This window comes from Papilio xuthus, unplaced genomic scaffold (genome assembly GCF_000836235.2).
Source record: "Papilio xuthus unplaced genomic scaffold, Pxut_1.1 DF827679.1, whole genome shotgun sequence".
NCBI classification, from domain to species: Eukaryota; Metazoa; Arthropoda; class Insecta; order Lepidoptera; family Papilionidae; genus Papilio; species Papilio xuthus.
The window spans coordinates 5657317-5673545 of NW_013530970.1; the positions used below are offsets into that span (position 1 = coordinate 5657317).

The 16229-nt window shown below is 35.6% G+C and overlaps 2 protein-coding genes across 4 annotated transcripts in view; one reads left to right on the forward strand and one right to left on the reverse strand.

The window, feature by feature from the left end:
- The first annotated feature begins 203 nt into the window (after nt 1-203).
- Nucleotides 204-1573, forward strand: LOC106117728 (uncharacterized). The gene is made up of 2 exons (XM_013312141.1): nt 204-650; nt 812-1573. The coding sequence occupies exons 1-2, from the start codon at nt 242-244 to the stop codon at nt 1447-1449; spliced, it is 1047 nt and encodes a 348-aa protein (XP_013167595.1). The 5' UTR covers nt 204-241; the 3' UTR covers nt 1450-1573.
- A 1676-nt stretch (nt 1574-3249) lies between these two features.
- Nucleotides 3250-16229, reverse strand: part of PIG-S (phosphatidylinositol glycan anchor biosynthesis class S) — a 38369-nt gene continuing 25389 nt past the window's right edge. For all 3 annotated transcript variants that reach the window (XM_013312264.1, XM_013312262.1, XM_013312263.1), the window contains exons 2-11: nt 13146-13236; nt 9989-10128; nt 8512-8724; nt 7914-8111; nt 7360-7460; nt 6546-6723; nt 5962-6149; nt 5258-5399; nt 3927-4131; nt 3250-3427 (exon numbers count right to left, since the gene is read on the reverse strand). In XM_013312264.1, the coding sequence (XP_013167718.1) occupies nt 3307-3427; nt 3927-4131; nt 5258-5399; nt 5962-6149; nt 6546-6723; nt 7360-7460; nt 7914-8111; nt 8512-8724; nt 9989-10128; nt 13146-13225 (1566 nt within the window). In that variant the 5' untranslated portion in view covers nt 13226-13236 and the 3' untranslated portion in view covers nt 3250-3306. The remainder of the gene's footprint in view (nt 3428-3926; nt 4132-5257; nt 5400-5961; nt 6150-6545; nt 6724-7359; nt 7461-7913; nt 8112-8511; nt 8725-9988; nt 10129-13145; nt 13237-16229) is intronic.

The following is a 16229-nucleotide window of genomic DNA, read 5'->3' on the forward strand; positions in this document are numbered from 1 at the left end:
AATTATAATTGTACATAGTATATAGGTATATTTTATTGTAAAATATCCAAAAAATTACTTTTCGCCCGCAAATCTAAATAAATTGGTAAAAAAATTTACTCTGGTATTATTTATGGTTTGTCAGGAAACCCTTATCGCGCGCGCGCGAAATTCGTTTATCGATAAGCTCTGACAAAACGCAAGTTCAAATATCGATCGCGGCGGTGGGTGGTCGTGGCAGAATTTATAGGTCACGTTAAAAATGAGCTTGAAAAACGCGGCAAAAATGACACAACGCGAGAAATTCGAGTTGATTAACTCGGAAGTGCGTTCATTTTACGAGTATTGTAAGGAGGCTGGAATGTCAGATGAGGATATGGATATAATATGTCGTCCATTAACATCGGCAGTGAGGAAAGCATCCATTAAGAGATGGACCCGTACGTTTCTGATTGTGGTGATGGTTTTGGCTATTGGATACACGGTAAGCCAGACGGATAGTTTCCAGTGGCACGCGGCCGCTCTCGCTCGGATGATGCTAATTCGTCTACTTCCGATCTGGGACTGGACTCCACTATATTACAATAAATGCCTAATACAGAGGTCGCAACCCCACAACTTGGACAACGACTTGATTTCGCCTGCAGATTGTATATCATGTGAATCCATTCGTAAGTTGTGTAAAATATTTTACTTTTTTATAATTTTAATACTTCCTAATTAACTTTTTTCTTCTAAAGCTTAATAATCACATGATTATTTTTAAGTGCTTCTAATTTGTTTTGTAATAATGACGAAAAATAATAAATTGATTTCATTTGATTGTTTTCAGAGACAATCGCCCGCGTTTCCGATTCCAATTACAACGAGGTATTCAACCATCACCTGCTACGCGGCGCGCCCGTTATAGTAGAGGACGCACACTACGACTGGTCTCTGTCAAGAGACCTCAACCTGACCAGCTTCATCGGCGACGACGACCGCCTACGAGACTCCGTGCCATGCCGCGTGCTCACCAACATCCGCCTCGGCCGCCAACCCATGGACCTCGAAGAAATCGTCTCCAGGATCACCAGCACCAGCATACCCAGCTGGTTCGTGCACTTCCAGAACTGCGATATCCGCGCAGTCAAGTCGTTCCGACTCCTCGCGCCCAGGCCTTACTTCCTCTCCCCCCACATCCCTCCTTCGCACTTCAATTGGCTACTCCTTTCTAAGAATTATGAGACTCATAGATATAAGTTTTTAGAATTAGATGTCGGTTTGATTATAATGTCGCAGCTGAAAGGCAAGAACTTCATACAACTAAAGCCGCGGGCGCCGTGTGAAGACATCTGTTACACTTTGAATTTGGAACTCATAGAAGGGGAAACCCTAGTGCTGGCCAATTCTCTCTGGGAGGTCGAGTACCGGCCCAGTAAAGGGGAAAATGTGGCCATGCTCACGGAGACCGACTGGCTGGAATCATAATGCAGATTATTTAAGTAATTAAATGTCGTAATGTGATTTAAAAGTTTCCTGAATGTTTATGTCCACGTATCGATGATGTTGCCAGTTAAAATAAAACCTAACAGTTCAAAATGTTACAAATTTTTTTAGCCAGTATAATTTTAGAATAGATTTATTTAAATTAATTTATTGGATAAGATATAATAGTCTATTGAAAGGGTTAAGAAATATTGCTAATAAGCTCTTTTTCCTTAAGTACAAAACTTAAACACCACTTAAAATAAAATGGCTATCAGTATTTATGATACTTATAGAGTTCACTGTTTTTATGTTTTTAATAAATACAGTTTAATTAAATAGTAAATCAAGTAATTTATTATTAAACAGATTGACAGTTGATGCGATAAAATCGCGCCTTAAATTCCCGCCAATTTTAATGCATAAATTATAGAGCGGGTTTTTTTTAAATTATAAAAGTCTTCCTTCGTTCAGCCACTTTGTCATCATAAATTCATAAATTATTTTGATGAAAAAAAAAATCTAGTTTATCAAAGATAGATGGAGAATAAAATGCGTTTGAACATATCAACATCTCCCTTGATCTTATTCCTTCTTATAATTGCGTAGTGTACACTTTAAAATATTCTGCACTTCTATAACACCATGATAATTTGTCTTGAAAGCGGAAGCGAAATTTTAATTCAGTTTGTACAGCATTAAAACATACTTTTTAGAATAGTTCAATTAAACTTATTTTAATTATAATTACAAGGTTGTGAAAAAATTATCAATATGGTTATTAAAGAGAACATTTAACTTATAAATGACAAAATCGTGAACTGTAAATATTTTTTCCTTGTTTAACCTAATTATGTATTTAAAATTTTTGTCTGTCTGTCTGCCAGCTGGACATTTTGACGGGACTTTGTCGAGAAGGTAACTGAAACTTACGGACATATAGGTTACTAAATAAAATCCACGCTTTCAAGACAATTCTCAGTTGCTGCATTGATATTGTACTAGATTTTAAGTAATTTAAATGAATTTTGATTGTGACGAAGTACCTCACTTTTACATATTAATATATTGTAATGTGAAGCATAAGATTTTTGTTTTATTTTTAATTACCAACTTATAGAAAATAATACCTTACAAGAAATTGTAAAGGGTAAAATAAGGCTCTTCGTACATGAGTCAACATAAATCTTAAAAACCTAGCGTTTTAGTTATTACGCTACTTAACATCTATCTATATATATAAAAGAAAGTCGTGTTAGTTACACTATTTATAACTCAAGGATGGTTTTACCGATATGGTTGAAAATTGGTGAGCTTAGAGCCAGGAGACAGACATAGGATACTATATTTTTTCGCATTTATACCTTGAAGAGCTGCTTTTTATTTAACTTACTAATATTATTAATGCGAATGTTTAGACGGATGTGATGTGGATGGATGGATGGGTGGGCTACACTAATTAAGTTTTTTTATATATCCACACGGATGGAGTCGCGGGCGACAGCTAATAATGCCATAAAGGATCGTACTTAGCACGAGTTGCCGACATTTTGTTATCTAGTCACCAAAACCATTTATTTTGTTGGCAACATCTTTATCAAGGTCATATAACAACTCGATGCAATTTTCAAGATGGCGGAGCAAATCTGTACAGATGACTTTCGCTAGTAACCGAATCTTGCAATACAATATTTGTTTAGACGTTTTACGTTGCTTTACATACGAAAGAACTAAGGCTATTAAGAGCCGAAATACTTTATTCCATACATTTTACGTGAACTTTTAAACAATAACACAAATGTTTGTTTAAATTAACTGTTAAACTTTATTAGTTAAATTTAATTTAACAAGTAATTTGTTTTAATCAGTCTTCTCTTTAGCTTCTACTTGAGGTTTCTTCCGCAGCCAGAGAATTAAGTTCTTCAGAGATAACACGACTGGGAACATGATGGGCAGGAACAGAGGGATGTAGATCGCGTATCTGTTAACAAAAGCAATTAAATTCAGATAAAAAAGCGTCTGTAGGCAGAAACAAAAGAATCTAGAAAAGCTACAAAAATAATAACAGCGCCATCTATCGGTCGTATTACGAAGTTAATTTTTTTTAATTCGATTAATAAAAATAAAATAAAATTAATATGGAAATAAGATACTATATATACAGATGTCATTGACTGAGAATGTTATTTATTTTCTATTGATTTATTTTGGATAATTTAAATATTTATATTGATGATACGAACATGTCTGTGATTACTGCTTCATCATTTCAAATTTCCATTGAATCTGACTATACGTAGAATTGACCACAAACAATTTATTACGAATCTCTTAACGACTTTGAATTAAGTCTTCTTAAGGGAGGAAACAACTGTGAATGCTGCAACTTGTATAGTGGTCGTCAAATATCTTGTCGGCTCTGACCATCGTAAGAAACATGCACCTGAGCGGGCGAGATATTTGTGTAAACATATACAAACTTCTGATCATCAGGGAAGTACAGCAGTGCGAGGAGGCTGGGCTCCATGAAGGCGCTCTCAGCTGCGAGGAAGGCGCGCAGGGAGGTGCTGTAGGCGGCGAGCAGCTCCCCGCGCGCCGCCGCCTCCCCCGCGCTCTCTGATGACGTCACCGCGGAGTTGATGGACGCGCCCACCTCGTCGTTTATCACTATGTTTGATATCTCACCTGAAAATGTTAAATAACACAACTGTTAAATTACATTTGTATACATTTTCATATGATTGTTGTTTATTTTTTTTTTCTACGGAATCGAAAAGAATGAAACTACGTTTTAAATAGTGTTATGATTTAGTTACGAGCGTTAATTATGTTTTTACATTTGTATATCCCCACATTTAAAATTCTATGTCGAGAAAGTAAGCGACAGTGTTGGAGTTATCATAAAATTTTACTGTCCAGTTTGATGAAATACTCAAAAAAGGCAATATTATGAGTATCCGAAACCAAGGTGCATGTATACATAGATGTATATATTGTTAGTAAATAAAAATCCGACACAGTGCCGGTGTAGCGCAACACTTACTAAAATATCGACGTTTATGTCCCCTCACTAATCCTAACACTTTATTTTGTAACGAAAGTGCGCCATTTACAAATGATTCTAACTAATAATGTCTAAAAGTATGTAAAGAAGAAACGAGAGAGGTCAGGAGTGCGTCAAATGGAGGATCATGATCTTTGACTACAGCTCTGGGTTAAGGGGGTGAGTGATGTAAAAATACAGTAGGTATATGGCTATTTCAACATAGCCATATAGAGATTTGTCAGTGGAAGATGTAATTTTTTTTATTATTTTTTTTTTAAATATTAGCGCAGATTTCTTTTGGAAATTTAATTATATTACTATTACCATTCCAACTAAGCTATAAACTTGTGTTAGGATATAGTTTACGACAATAGTCGAATGTCGGGATTCGAACTCCCGACCTCGTGATCGGAAATCCGTACCCTTAACCATTAGGCTATTGACGCATAAGTCGTCGTCCCGGAGGCCTAATTAAGTCCTCTTTCCCTTCCCACCTTTTTTCTCATAAGGAAAGGATGGGTAGTGGAAGTGGACTTTCCGGATGAGAGGAAGCATGGAAGGTGAAAATGTTTTCATTCTGTGCATCCTCTCCTCCGTCGATGAAAGGTAGTCAGCGCATATGCAATTGCGTATGTCTATGGGCAACGGTCACTTCGTTATTTCAGTGATTTCAGGTGACCGCTCGCTCGTTTGCCATCTAATGATATAAAAAAAAATAAGTATAATTGTGTAGTGTTTATGTATAATATTGAATGCAGTGCAGACCGAGCAGCTGCGCGAGAGAGTGCAGGTTGTGGTGCGCGGCGGCGAGCTGTTCGAGAGTGCGCAGACGCAGCAATGTGTCCACCTCCCAGCGGCGCGGTCTCACTGACCGCAGCGCCTCGACGTGAGCGCCTGATATATTTGCCTATCACACAAATTTTATTCATTTACCTATTAACTATCAAAAAAGCTTTATTATTAGTCTATGTGTTCTTCCAGATTATGTTCTACATCTGTTCTGGAGATACCTTCTAACAAACATCCATCCATCCATACATTAAGTCTTATGTTCTAGTTAAATAGTGGAATATTTTATTCTGTTAGTTTAGACTTAATTATTTTGTTTGTAAAACATTAATTGTTTTTTATTTATTGTTAATAATTTTGTTTGCAGTTAATTTAAATATCATTAAGTTATACGTAAACAATACGACAAAATATACAAAGAAATAAACTAATTAAAATTCTATATTTATTTCTCTAATAGGCGTAGGTATTATCTTTTATTTTTATAGTTAAGTTAAAAAAAAAAACTTTTTTTTTATAAAATCTAGCAGTTGCTTGTGATTTCGTCAACGTGCAATGAAAAACTAGCCTATGTTATAATTTCTTTTATATTAAATCTATTATACATTTTCTTTTTAGTACTTATATATAAAAAAATCAAGATAAAATGTCTTACTTATGAAAAAATTAATCAGTATTACCTTATCCGTGATGCCGAGCAGTTCTCTGAGCTGCGCTATGAAAGTGCCCATGATGAGGGGGAGGGGCGGCGACCAGGTGGGGGTGGTGGCGGAGGTGTGGCCGCAGTCTGCGGGGGCGGGGTTGCCGAACACCACGCCCCCCCATTTCGGAGACATGAACGCTTGCACTAGACTTGATACTTTTTTATCTATGGAAACAAATATTTTTAAATTCTATGTTAAATATAGTGTTTAAAAAAATATCTGCATTTTTATTTTTATAGATGCATTCATTATAAAAAGGCAAAAATAAAGTTCGTACAATTGTTAAGCTTCCCCAACGTACGAAAGATGTTCAATTTTGCGATATCTTATTAACAATATAAATGCGACTCTTTGGATGGATGGATTGATGTTTGTTTGAATGTATCTCCACAACGGTTGAACGAATTTAAATGAAATTTGACATATGTAGAACATAGCCTGGAAGTACACATATGCTACTTTTTATGTTTTTTTTTAGGTCTGTGCGAACGGAGTCGCGGTCGACAGCTAATATACATTAAAAATAAATATAAGGGTGTTAAAAAGCAGTATATACAAACTTTCGGAGTCATATATGATCAAGGGTGCGTGTGCGCAGGGCAGTATGTATAGGGCGAGGTTGAGTGTGGGCAGGTCAGAGACGTGTGTGGCGGCGCGCCCCTCCAGCGCGGTCAGCAGCACGTGCAGCCTCTCCTCCCGCACCGCAAAGTGACGCCCCCACTCACTCTCATCCTTCACCTGGTCAATGTCACAAAGACTAGTTCATTTAGTTTCTAGTCAAAAAACTAGTTCATTTAGTCTAGTCTAGTTAATAATACAATTAATAAATAAAAACCCGAAGATTGACGAAGAAAAAACAAGGCGATCAGTGACTCCTATTTAAATTTAAGTTGATTTCTAGTTAAATGAAAAACGGTCATCGATTGAAACGTTGAAGTGTGGTTAACAGTTGATTCAACTAATTGGTTGAATCAAAGTCCTTGCTCAAAGTCTTAGTGTTCACTCAGAGTTCAGTAAGTAATGACTTTTATAATAGTTATGAACGTGTTGTTATAGAAATTTGAACAATATGAACTTACTTAACCATAAAATACTGCACATAGTCTGATTTTGTAGGTGTCTATAGACGTCAGATTAAAAATATTAAACGATCTGGTTCTTCTACACCTCTATCTACTTCGGCTATAAAAAGCACAGAATTCAATTGTTACTGTGAGTTTTATCCTGCTCACGAAGGACCAAGATTTTTAATTTAATTTAATCTTATTAAGGAATAAATAAATTTAATTAAATAAAATATCGTTTACTAACATGATAATGTGCTGTAAACATGGGACTTCTGCGCGTATTTATCATTCACCAGTAGCCACTTACCTCAGTTGCTTGGAAGTCAAAGTTGAGGAGATACAGCCACTGCGACTTGAGTGTGAAGTTGTGCAGCACGTCCAGCTCGTCCACGAACGATCCGATGTAATCTGAACAAACCTCATATTATATTGTAAAGTAGCTTATTAGAAGAATTACGTAGAGATTTCTCTGTGATAGTAAATCTTCTGTGAGGTTGAACAAAACTACATAGTTTTGAAACACATCTAACTTCTTAAATACTAATATTATAAATGCGAATGTTTAGATAAATGGATGTTTGTTAGAACCTATCTCTAGGTTGCATCATCATCATCATCAGCCCACTGCATGTCCCCACCGAGGGGCTCGGAGCCTACCCTAAGTTAAGGATTAGGCTGCATGGATCGCAATAAAATTAGTCATAGTAGAACATAATCTGGAAGAACACATAGTCTACTAATTATGTTTTTTTTACAGCTAATATTATTAAAAAAATATAGTACGAATGATATATTTATTTATCATTATTTACAGTTTACTTTATTATTTAAATAAATTCATAAATACGTATAACATTTTACCTTCAACCGCTTCCCTGGCGTTCAGTTCCACTTTCAGATCCTGTGGCCTTGGATGTACGACAGACAGCACGACATGGTATCCCTCTCCAGGTGGAAAGCGCACTCGCCGCGTAGAGTCCGCTGTCTCCGACCTCGCACCTTTAAGCACTGAGGGCTCGTAGATCCATTGCTTTAGGACCTTCGCGAGGGTATCAGCCGCTGAGAACATTGGCACAGAGGAGGTGAAGAATAAGAACATGATAACCCTTTATTTACTTCCCCATATCTGACCATGAAAATATAGATAACGCATCTGCATTACTTAAACTTATCGCTGACATCTCTAAGTAGTTGTTTGTAACGGTTGCTAATATCTACTATTAAAATCTTTCTTGTAGGAAATAATATACTAAATAAAATGCTTAGTTCTTGCTTAAAAGCAATCAAAATGCGCAATTTCTTTCTCTTTTCTATAGTGTGAATGTCCATGGACGTATATAATTAATTCCAGTGCTAGTTTACCCCATTTTCCTACGAAAAACCCCAAACTACCTTCTTAATATATCATACACATAAACAAAGAAATAAATCACTACAGGCATAAAATTACTTGACATACCTTTGGCATCTCTAAAGAAGACAACCCTCTCAGTACCAAGCCAGACATCCTGGAACAATGGTGATCGTTGGACCACGTACATCTTGTTATGTTGTGTGAGGTCGAATGCACCTCCCACTTCCTCAACCGCCTCTTGCTCGTCTGCGATAGAGTCCAGACTCCTTCGCAGATTCTCAGGCAGTATGCCTCTCGTTATCTTGAGGTTTAGGACATCTGGAATTAAAGTTGATATTCATATAGGAAATCAAAATTATATATTTGTCGTAGGCTCGATATGTTAAATAATTTAACCTTTAAAGTAATATTATTGTGATATTGGTAAAGTTAAAACATCCGGCTTTCGAAGGACCAAAATGTCCTATGATTTACACTTTACAAAAAAATAATTTCTTTATATCTAGTTATCTCGCAAATCTATCTAAGGTCATTCTATTATTAATTTGAGGGTCAATTAAATACGGAAGTCTTCTATAAATAACCGTTCAAACAACTTGAACTGGACAGTTCCGCTGTAAGTCGGTGTCCCTACAATATTTCCTGTTGTAAATCAAAATAACTAATATAAATCAAGCCGTAATTTAATAGGGTAGGCAGATATTACAATTTTACATCTTCCTATATTACCCTTAAGTATTCGTAAATCTACGCGTAAAATCATTCATATTTTACCGTAGGTTTTCATTGCCGATATTGTCTATCTCGTCTCAAATAAACTTCCTTTTATTTGCATTCCCAATGACAACAAATATTGGAAGGTATCAAGTTCAAGGTCAGGGACCACACCAAAAGTTTATCGTAAAAAATTATTTTAAGCAACTGGCTGATAATTATTTAATTGTTAAATAAAAAAGATATCACGTTTATTTTATCTATAGTCTGTACCAAACTGCACCGTATTTATATGCGTGTTCATTACGTGGTTTTATACAACTCAAAAATCATTTATTAAAGAACTGAAACACCCTGTATTCTTACATATTCTTCCCTTAACTGTGCTCTAAAAATACGAATCAAAAAACATTTTATTTGTTCAAATTAGTTCAATTGTTATTTCAAACTGACGTCATTTTTAACTATAGATTGTCTACTTAGCATCCTAATCGACTACCCTAAAAGCGCAGCTCTATTTGGAGCCAATAGCACCAATGTGTTTTGTTTACATATGTACGTACATCGTATTTATCTGACGTTCTTACGGTAGAGGAAAACTTCGTGATGCAATCTGCACATATCAAAGTAGAAATTCAATGATATGTGTGAAGTCAACCCGCACTTGGCCAGCGTGGTTGACGATGACCTAGTCATCCCTGTCTTTAGGTAGTCTCCGAGAACCTCAGTGGGGACGTATAGTGAGCTGATGTTTATATCACCGTAATGACATGACTTAAGACTAAGGACCGAGCCCAGAATAGAGCGAGCGGCGCCCTGTAGACCTCCTTTACCCCACTACTGAGATATAGTAAGAAATTTATCTCACCATAATCTTTAAATGCTTTCTCGATTAGCTCTGCAACATCAGCTGCAGTCTTCTCATCATTAGCTAGAACAGTCAGCTCAGTCGTGATGAAACGCGCTTGTGTATTGAACGCGCTGATCTTGTCGTATGGTAGCGATACCCTGGAAGTAGACAAAGTGAATATATAGCTATCTCTGTTTTTGTCAAAGAGAATAATAGAGATGGCAATAATCTTGTATAGTTCTGGTGTGGAATTAATTTCAAATTAGTTTACCTGTTCATTCATATGTTTTAGTTACACAATTTTTTATATGTTAGGTATAGTACACAATGCAACCAAAATCTTTGAAACGCGGCGACTTTAGTTGCTCGTAACCTGTTTAATACCGCCGTGAGAAGTCGTTGCGATTTTCAAGATGGCGGAGCAAATCTGTACAGTTGTGCAGTCGCTATGCGTCGACGATTCAAAATTCTGTGTACGGTGCGAGCGCAACATGTTACTCGCGACGCGATATTAGTTTTGTTGATTTACGTTGCTTTTGTAAGAAGAGGCTTAGAGTTAATATTTTCTTTAGCAATGCATTTAACAATTGTTTATTAATATTTTAAAGTACAGTCAGCGTCATATAGATCGTAACAGACAAGATATGCAAATATATAGGTACATCAAAAGTAATCAATTATATCGGTACAACAAAAGTCCTCAAAATAATAGATACATTCACCCTGCTCAAATACATCGGTACATACACAGCGTCAAATATATGAGTACATGCAAGATGCTCATTAATATCGTAGCAGCCACAGCGTCATAAGTAACGAAGCAGTCAAGGTGCGCAAAAATATCGGTACATTTGACAAAATTGAACTCTATCTCTATATACTTGTGATACAATTTGGAATAAACTACTTCTGTTACATTCATTTGACACTTTGCATCAAACCATTTTTCAAAATTTATTAAAAGTGTTCGACGCGGATGACAGATATTAGGTAGATAAAACCAACATCAAATTTAAGTTTGTCATCATATATGCTAGTTTGGTCTCGTGGCCTTACCGTTCGCCGCCGTTGGTACGTAAGGTCGGCGGTTCAAATCCCAAGCCACTATTTTTTTTTGATATTTAAACTTTTTAATTTTAATACCGAAGCACATGTAATTAAACTCTATCGCCGTAGTTATTAGGTACTTTTTGATATTGCCTTGGACTAATGAGTTTGACCGTTAAAGTACTTTTCTATTTCAAACAAAAATGAAGGAGATAAAGCGATGCTATTGGCATGTAATTTGTTTATTACTCATGTTTGTTAAACTTGTACCGGTAAAAATAACACTTTTACTTTTACCTTTTACTGATACTGATTATATTTAAGAAACAAAGAAAAAAAACTGAATGTCAATATCCAAACCACATCAAATTTTTGGTCGATTGCAATAAACATTCCAGTGTGCGTGGGCGCGCACACATATGTAGATAACACTTGTACGTATAGTTTCCGCGCGTACCATTCTTAAAACCCGCAAAGACAATCCACGCTCCGCCCACTCACTTCACCCGCGATGGTCTGACCTAATTGTTGTTAACTTTATTTAAATTTCTTTCTACCCGACAGCGAAAATTATAAAAAAAAATTGTCAGCAAAATTTTACATTACCAAATTTTTACTGGTTATGAAAAAATAACCCCGTGATTGATAAAATGAAAAAAAAAGTAGCCTGAGATTCGAACCGGTAAACTTACATATTACGGCAAACATACTAGAATACTGCGCCAATCTAGTATTATATATATATTGTGACAAGGCAAAATTTGATATTAGTTAATACGTATCTGTCATATTCGGCGTGACAAACTTTTATATTTAAGCGTTATGACAGGAGAAGAAAAATATTGGGTTGCCCAGTAAGTTCGTGCCGCTTTATAAGGAAAATTGAAACCCTGTTCTCTTAAATTTTTGGAAATGTTTTAAAATTATATTGGTACGACTCTATACCTAAAACGTCTTTTATTATTGGATAAAATTTTAAAAATTAGTTTTTATCTCAACCAATGAAATGAAATTATTCACAATATAGAAATTTTTGTGACGTTTGATAATGGTGGAAATCCGAAAATGAATCCACTTCAGCTACAGTCTATTGTAAGCTTTATATCGAAAATCAGAACGAACTTTCCGGACAACCTATAATGTTAATACAAAGTGTCAAATGAATGTAACAGAAGTAGTTTATTCCAAATTGTATCACAAGTATATAGAGATAGAGTTCAATTTTGTCAAATGTACCGATATTTTTGCGCACCTTGACTGCTTCGTTACTTATGACGCTGTGGCTGCTACGATATTTATGAGCATCTTGCATGTACTCATATATTTGACGCTGTGTATGTACCGATGTATTTGAGCAGGGTGAATGTATCTATTATTTTGAGGACTTTTGTTGTACCGATATAATTGAATACTTTTGGTGTACCTATATATTTGCATATCTTGTCTGTGACGATCTATATGACGCTGACTGTACAAACGTGACAGGAATAATTATATTGTAACGCGCATTTTAGCGATAAACTACGACCTCTAAATAATTTATACAATACTTGGTTATATAACGTAGCGCGAAGTTTTTGTTTATTTATGTAAAATAAAAGTGGTTTTATCGATGTGTTACATAAATGTTATACATAACTCGTGTGTTAACAGCATACGACCTATGTGCTTATATATCGCTAGCTAGAACATTATATGTATTATTTAATATTTAAATACTACTCTATAAACTAATTTTAAAAAAAAGGAAAAAAATAAGAAAGTACTAAGTTTTAATATTTTAATTAAATCAAACACAATCTTACTAATATTATAAATGCAAAATTTTAGTTTTAGATAGATGGATATTTGCTGGAAGGTATCTTCGGAACGGCTCAACAGATTTTGATGACATTTGGCACAGATGTAGAACAAAGTCTAGAAGAACACATAGGTCACTAATTAAATTTTTTTAAATCCGCTCAGACGGAGTCGAGGGCGAGAGCTAGTAATTATATATTATTAATAATTTATTTTAGTATTTATAATTTGATGAAAATAGATAAAACTTGGTGGTCAGATAAACTCCTAGGTAGGTATTCTGTGCCGCTTTTCTTATTATACCTAGCCGTACTAAAGATTGCCATACCTGTAAACTTCTGTGGTCTTCCACCAGAGCGGCAGACCAATCACGATAAGCAGCCCCACAAAGGAGGCGCTGGCCAGCATACGATTCGTCTCTGAAACAATTGCAAACTTATATTACAGTGATATCCAAAGAGGTCACTTTGGGTTGGACACCAATAAGATGTTGAAACTTGTCTACGAGAAAAAGTAGGCAACGCATATGCAATTGCGTATGTCAATGGGCAACGGTCACTTCGCTATTTCAGCGATTTCATGTGGCCGCTCGCTCGTTTGCCACCTTATGATAAAAAAAAATATCAGAATGTTATTTATGGAACATAAAGTTATCTATGGTTTTTCAGAGACAATAATACACGTGACTATTTATGTATTTGTTAATGTTTCGGCAGTGGAAATGACAATGTATAAAATTAAAACATTCATGTCGTATAGTATTTGAAATTTCTTAATATACTGACAATAATAAAATCTATTTTAACATTTATTACAACCATGTTTCGTTATCTTTTTAATTAATTTTAATATTTTAAAATCGCTTATTAATCAGGTCTCGACTTAATCGTGCAGTGAGATAAGTTTTGAACAGTTATTAACAACACACTTATTTAAAAGATCCAACATTAATAGTTTCTTAGAGAGACCCTTATTTTAGCAGTATTACTCTTTTAAAATCAACTTTAAGTAAGACCACGTAAGATTTCCAAGGGCGGCTGTTAATCTTACTAACTTAAGAAGAAAATCCAAAAATGTGGCAGTGTATTGACTCAACACTAGCCTTACTAAAATGTCGATGTTTGTGTCCCCTCACTTTTCATTCTGACACTGGACTTTGTAACGAAAGCACGTCATTCGCGTCAAAGGATTCTAACTAATAATGACTATAACTAATATTATAAATCTTATCTTACTTTGTTTAAATGGATGAATGGATGTTTGTTTGAAGGTAACTCGAGAACGGCTCAACGGATCTCTTTGAAATTTGGCATATATGTAGAACATAGTCTGGAATAACACACAGGCTACCTTTCAAGTTTTTGTTTTAATACCGTGCGCACGGAGTCGCGGGCGACAGCTAGTAACATTACAAAATGCCTAATATTTACAATTTTACGGTGAATTGCAACGTTTAGGGTTGATAAGGTCGGATTGCGGGAGCGAACAATGAGCAGTTTATAAAAGCATTTGCTGGAAGCGTCTGTAATATCAGACTGCATTCTATAAGTATTGAATGACGGCTCTGATATAACGTCGAGTGTAGGTAATCTTTATTAATAGTCGTACTTTTATAGGTATTATGGCACATTTTGATTAGTGTTAATCACCTTATTGTAAGTTTGTACTACACTTGGATTGTGTCATTCAATGGAACCTTACAGCTATGTATAAATACATCTATGGAATCATTTTGTCCCTTTCATTAACTTTGAAAAAGCTGAGACAGTAAAACGTTCCAATATAAGATTTCATGCGTAAAATTAAACTATAAATACTCCAATCTAATCATAAATATACAACTAGCCGTCGCTTGTGACTCCGTCCGCGCGGAATAAAATATGTTCGTCCAGACTATGTTCTGTATTTATATCGAATTTCGTCGAGATCCATTGCGCCTTTCCGGAGATACCTTTAAACAAACTTTCATTCATCCAAACATTCGCATTTATAATATTAGTAAGATAGCAAGATTAGGCTTTTAATATTACTTTTCGTGGTACATATAATAGTCTTTACGTCGTAAGTATGGCATGACACGTGTCATTACTGCGCAGCAGTGTCAATGAAGCGAGGGTTAAAGGTTTCACCTTCAATTGCTGACAATATGCACGGCGCCTCAAGTCAATATAATGACATCGAGATATCTATGACACACTGCGTATAATATTACACGTCAAACACTATAAACTCTATGGTAGAATAAATACCTTTAGTGGTACAGACAATTAATATAGTTATACAGAAGTAAATTATTTAAATTACTGGCTGTCACCCGCGACTGCATCCGCGCGGAATTAAAAAAAAAACTTAGTAGTCTATGTGTTCCTTACAATATATGTTGTCTATGCCGATTTTCAGTGAGATCCATGCAGCCGTTCTGGAGATATCTATCAAAAATCCATCTATACATTCGCATATTGGTAAATTAGTAAGAAGTAAGACTAGTATATGACGTTCTGAAACAGTCTAAAAACATTATAGATCACAAAATAATTTAACATGTACAGGGGGCGCTAGTGATCCGGAAATCGAGGAGTAAAAGATTAGCGTGGACATGTTATGCGGAGGGATGATGATATAAGCAAAAATGGATTGCTACAAAAGTAGAGGAAGATCAAAAAAAGTATGGAATGACTGTGTGAGAGAGGATATGCATAGGAAGGGGGTATATTTGGATATGACGGCTGATAGATGATGTTTGGAGGCGTAGTACAGTGCCGACCCTCAATAGGGATAAGGGCAGGTTGATGATGATGAGGGGGCGCGAGGAGATAAATGACACATGTATTCAGTAAAAAGTTATTCTATCCCGTTATGTAATGTTATATAATGTACTGAATGTTTAAGCAGAAACGCTTTATGGTGATAGAGTATAATAAGATGCAAACTTAATGTCTGCTCATGCAGCAAGCCACATGGCCACGATACAGGTGGATGAAAGCGAGAAGTGGTGTAACCATACGTCCCGTCGATACCCAAAGTTGTGAGCCGCCATAAAGTTTGAATGACATTGTATCATTAGTCATCGAATTCGACACGTAAAATGAAGCCAGGTGGTTTCGTGTTAATATAAACTGTGTAGTTTAATTTTAAAACAAAACATTCGATTCATTATTCACTTTTTAATACAAAATATTTACTAGATATAAATGTATGTTTATAAAATAAACCCGGCAAGCCTTTCATGTCATATATTAATTAAAATACTTATACTAGCTGCATCCCGGGACTCCGCCCGCGCGGGATTAAAAAGAAACTTAGTAAGTGGCGTATGTGTTCTTCCAGACTATGTTCTGTATCTATGCCAAATTTCAGCAAGATATGCAGCCGATCTGGAGATACCCTCAAAGAAACATCGATCCATCAATCC